Genomic DNA, 5,358 nt, shown 5'->3' with positions numbered 1-5,358 from the left:
TTCTATTGTTCTATTCTTCTCTTGTAGTTTATTTATTTTCTTCTCTTACTGGGCTATTTACCCTGTTGGAGCCCTTGGGCTTATAGCATCCTGCGTTTCCAATTATGGCTGTAGCTTAGCTCTCTCTCTCTCTCTCTCTCTCTCTCTCTCTCTCTCTCTCTCTCTCTCTCTCTCTCTCTCTCTATATATATATATATATATATATATATATATATATATATATATATATATATATATATATATATATATATATATGTATGTATATATATACACTTTTCACTTTAACGGAGGAAACATGATTATTATTATTATTATTATTATTATTATTACTTGCTAAGCTACAACCTTAGTTGGAAAAGCAGAATGCTATAAGCCCAAGGGGCACCAACAGGGAAAATAGCCCAGTGAGGAAAGGAAACAAGGAAAAATAAAATATTTTAAGAAGAGTAACATTGAAATAAATATCTCCTATGTAAACTATAAAAACCGTTATATTCTCATTAACGTATTTTAGTGTGTTTTGTTATATAATGGTATGTTCTAGTGCCTGGCTTATCTTTTCTATTCGATAATGAACCAAATTAGATTTATAGTTTCCTGTAAACATTGTGTTTTTATTCTCTCTCTCTTTAAGCTATGTTGTGAGTTGAATCTTTTTAGTAGATTTGCATTATGCAAAATAAAGGTTTCTTTAAGTAATATACCCTAACTGAACGATTAATAATAATAATAATAATCATAATAACTAACCGAGATAAATACAATATTCACCTCAACATTTGTTCACCATTCAGTTGCGTAACAAAGTTCATCCGCACTGACTTGATGAAAGCGAGAAAAAAAATTATCCTTATTAGATTAGCTATAACAAATTTATTTATTTCTCTAAGTAGATTGATTAATAGACATATGATCTTCCTGTTTTCATTCGCATGTGGTGAGAGGGATTGGTGGAAAATAGCAGTTTATTCGTGAAACGTTTATGATTGCGCAGTCATATGAAAATTCGCGCTATTACGCACGGGTGTGGATTTATTAATGTATGGATCGAACCCTGCCATGGGCGTATATATTTTTGCCATGCGTTAATGTGTACGTAGCGTCTTCCTGGGATCTTTGGTAAAGCAGTGAGTGAGATGCTTGTCAAGGAATGTAATTTTACGTAAGGATAACCACCCCTGAGCGTATGGATGAGCACGAAGTAAATTTTTATACGAAGTACAGTTACAGGAGGTGTCAGCTGGGAGTACGTTAATCTACTTCCCGACATGGCCGGTAGAGGGCCTACGCTTCATGTTCCGAGGCGCGCAACATATCTATTCAATTAATATTTTTCATCGTGCTATGAAATTTTATTTAGCTACCAAACTAGAGAATAAAAAACTTGAATTTATAATGATTAAATAAGTGACTTTCATATATTACAGACTTGCAACCGGAAATCGAATTAAATTAAAGGAAATACAGCACATGGCATCGGCCCCACGGAGCGGCAAGCTTATCAACAACAGTGAGGATAGGACGGTGTCGGTGTTAGGTGTAACACCAGAACTCTGAGGAAACCATGGAATTATCACAGAAATACTAAACCATTAGTGAAAAACCGTTGTGTATATAGTGTATAGTCTTACTTCTAGTGGAAAACAAGCAAATGAAGGGTACTGGTGACTTTGGTGGTTTAAAAAGTGGGTAAAGGAAGTGTGATATCTCTTGTTAGCGGATGTTTTAACTGATAAGCTCGCCTGTTATCATCATGGCTACGATGCAAGGTTACATAAGTGGTCAAGAATCCCAATTGGATGACCTTCCATCATGGAAAAGGGACTTGATATTACGTAAAAGGGCTAATGTCCGAATGCATGGAGGGTTTGGACTCCCAACTCCCACACCACCGATGGCGGGTAGGGGGCGAGGCTTGTTGAGTGGCCCCCCTGTCTCATCCATGTTGAGTGGCCCGTCATCCTCGGTAAGTGGCCCGTCATCCTCATTGAGGGGCCCACACCTGCCACTGATACGCTCCGTGAGTGGCCCAGCCTCCTCCCACCCCTACCCGTCAAACAACAACGCGGTCAGTTCTCGATTGGAAGGTGGTCGTGTCACTCCTATAGGTGTCTGTGGTGATGGGAGCTATTCCCAGAAATGTGCTGTAAAGAGTGAAATTGCGAGTGCCAACGTAAGCAACATGCATCATAAAGGCCTTAACGATGAGGGGCCGAGGGTTACCTCTCCAACTTACTCATCCTATAGTGATTCTTGTACTACTGTCCAAGAAAATGAGGAAGACTTTAGTTATGGACCAGGGATCGTTTCCAAACTCAAGAACCGGTACATGTCTTTGGCCATGAGGGACACACGTTCTCGCCCTCCTTTAAGAAAATTCAGCTCGCTGGAGGACCTCTTGGATGATCCACGGGAAACGTGGCAGGAAAGGAGCTCGAATGTTGCCAAACCCCGCCATGGGCACCATACCCAGGCCAACACAGCCAGTCATCGCAGGGAGGTGATGAAACGTGCCCGGTCTGTGGATTCGTTAAGCAGTAGGTTATCTGAGGAAACCAGATCCCGTGGGCTGCCCAAGAGCAAGTCTGCTACCAGTCGTTTGCAATCTAGTCTGTCTGCTTTACAGAAGGATGATGTGATTATCATTGAAACCTCCAAGCCCAAGACTGAGCAGCAACAATTGAATGGTGCCCTTACCAAAGGCGTGGATGGTGGCGAACCCCCGCCCTTAACTAGAAAGATGTCATCCTCGAACATGGTTGAGGAGATGCCTCCTCCCGATACGGTGCGACACGTGAAGAAGATTTTCGAGCCCGTTGGAGGCAAAGCACTGAGAGGTACTAAAGCCCGAGTGGCAGCTCACAAAGCTGCCCAAGCCATCAACAACAAAACTAACGGAGTGTCCCCTCCATCACCCAAACCTGCCCTGATGGCCAAACCAACAGATATACCCCCCAGAAAGGTCACTCCTCCTGGCCCAGCATTCCCAGTTACAATCGAGGAAGCCAAGTCGTCGTTGAAACAAGTGGCACAGGTGTCTAGGGCCTCTCCAAGGGCCACCCTCAGTGTTCGTGCCACTGCCCAAAACGGTGATGTAGGCAGTGGAGAGGAAAGTGCTGCAGGAGTCTTGGGGGTTGGTGGGGGCAGGGCGCGGCCTGGCCTGACCCCAGTCACAGCCTCGGTGACGGCACCTTTGGTGAACGGTGGTGAACTCCGACATTCAGTTGAAAGTAACGCTGCGATAGTGGAAGAAGGATTGAGAAGGGTCTCCAACACAGCTGTGAGCAATATTCGTAAAGAGAGTCAGTGCCAGGAATTCAATTTCACTCGGTCATCGTTGTCGACTCAAAGTCATCCCAAAGCCCCAACGAAACCGTCTTCTCCAACACCCACTCCCTTGCCAGCATCCCCCGTGGTATCTCACAGGGTGCCCCCCACTCCCGAGGTCACAGAGCCCCTCCATCAGCTCACAACTCCCGTCTCCAAGATTACCAAGTCTCAGGAAAGCGATCGGGTCCAGCAGGAGAACCTGAAGAACGCCGAAAAGTCCCGAGAAGGGCCTGAGTCTGTCCCATCCAGATTTGATCCCCAAAAGGTGACCAAAGTGGAGTCCGTTCGATCCCCAACGAAAAGTGAATCCCCGCCCTTCCACCTCGGCCCCAAGGGGGACCCAGTGAAGTTCCCGGCGAAAGTGGAATCCCCCAGGTCAACCCCAGCTCAGGGGAAGGACCCAGTGAGAGGCTCGCAATTCCCCCAAAATGTAGTGTTAAGTCCAGTGGAAACTAAAGCTTCCCCCTTCCTATCCGATGACCTGGTTCGAAGTCCAGGCAAAGGAAACTTGGTCGAAGCCTTTAACAAACAGTCCGCTGAGGGCATTTCCCCCATCCTTAAGCCCGCTGCCAACAGGGACTGGCGGGGACAGAGCGCTAATACTCAGGTGTTTAATTTCACTTCTAGCAAAACTGCAGCCCCGGATTACGTCGAAAATGATGGTTTGGATCTATCCAACAGGACCCCCAAGGTAAGAAATGTCTGAGCTATTTCCAGGTTTAATGAATGATGTTATTGTAAGCATCCAAATTTGTTATTTCCAGTAACGTGTGTTTTGTCTCGTGGTAGGGGTAGATACGTTCCATTAATTTGGTAAATATTAGAAAAAATTTTCTTCGTGATGACGCTTCTTGAACATAACGGTAGCGAAAATTTTTGTCCTTCATTTAATTCAAATTTCAATGTCGTTAAACCGTTTTTTCAATCTCCTTATAAACAAGTTTTTATTATTTAAATTTTCCTGTTTAAGTTGTCTCCAATAGCTGACCATTATTTTGTATTCCTGAGTTTGAATTGGTTAGTTTTCTCAAAATTATAGGACAGTTGTGAAAATAAAAATAGCTACTTGCTGATGTCATTGAATATAACGGGTGGTGTATTAAGTTGGTGGGTGATTTCAACGAACTGAAGGAAACTTTGGATGGCTCTAGCCTCTCTCTCTCTCTCTCTCTCTCTCTCTCTCTCTCTCTCTCTCTCTCTCTCTCTCTCTCTCTCTCTCTCTCTGTTAATCTTTTCCTTGTAGCATTTGTACTCGATACCGTTCCAGGATATGTCAACGAAAGCTTTTTTTTTATGAAGTAACCTTTTTATTTCCCATTATTTTTAGTGTTATGTTTCCTGTATTGGATACAAATGCCGATTTCCAAATAGCTTAAACACATTGATAAATATAATGAAAATATCACTACTTTTTAAGTAGGTTAATTTACTTTTTAGTAACATAATAGTACTAATGGCCTTAGAGCCAGTTTGGATTCTGTCTTCAAGAAAGTAACAAGAACATCAATGCTTAGCCAGCACATCAAGCATTCAGAGTACATCACAGGCAATTAATTCTAGCCGTTAGAAAGCTTGTTACGATAGTGTCATGGCAATTTTGTACATTGAAAATATCTTGCTTTTGGAATTTTAGTGTTTGTGAATGAATAAGGTATTTTTGTCAATTAGTTGGAATTGAAAGTGCACAGGTTAATGCTGATACTTGGCCCAATTTAAAAAAAAAAAATTATATTTTAAGGACCAACCGACAGTAAATAGAATAGAAAGTATTCTGTTTAAACCCCATTATAATGCATGTAAGTACACTTATGTACTAACTGGCAGAATACTTGAGTGCGTTTGGAAGGTCTTATTCAAATTTGATTGAGTGGTGGCTAATGAAAGTAAAATTAAAACATGCCATGAGCTCTTAATTTTTCTATTATCTTTTTAGCCATTTAAATTATATACGGTTTAGTCTTATGCAGAACTTGTTTTTGATGTTAATAGTTTATATATGACATGTCTGTTTTGACGTTGTTACTTATT

At 42.0% G+C, this 5,358-nt stretch overlaps 1 protein-coding gene across 1 annotated transcript; it reads left to right on the top strand.

The window, feature by feature from the left end:
* The first annotated feature begins 1,492 nt into the window (after positions 1-1,492).
* Positions 1,493-4,036, top strand: LOC137633017 (uncharacterized). Its single transcript, XM_068365184.1, has one exon. The coding sequence runs from the start codon at positions 1,754-1,756 to the stop codon at positions 4,034-4,036; it is 2,283 nt and encodes a 760-aa protein (XP_068221285.1). The 5' UTR covers positions 1,493-1,753.
* The last annotated feature ends 1,322 nt before the right edge of the window (positions 4,037-5,358 follow it).

This window comes from Palaemon carinicauda, chromosome 42, assembly GCF_036898095.1.
Source record: "Palaemon carinicauda isolate YSFRI2023 chromosome 42, ASM3689809v2, whole genome shotgun sequence".
In the NCBI taxonomy this organism is placed as follows: domain Eukaryota; kingdom Metazoa; phylum Arthropoda; class Malacostraca; order Decapoda; family Palaemonidae; genus Palaemon; species Palaemon carinicauda.
The sequence above is the reverse complement of the archived record's forward strand: the minus strand, read 5'-3'. Positions and strand labels throughout refer to the sequence as shown.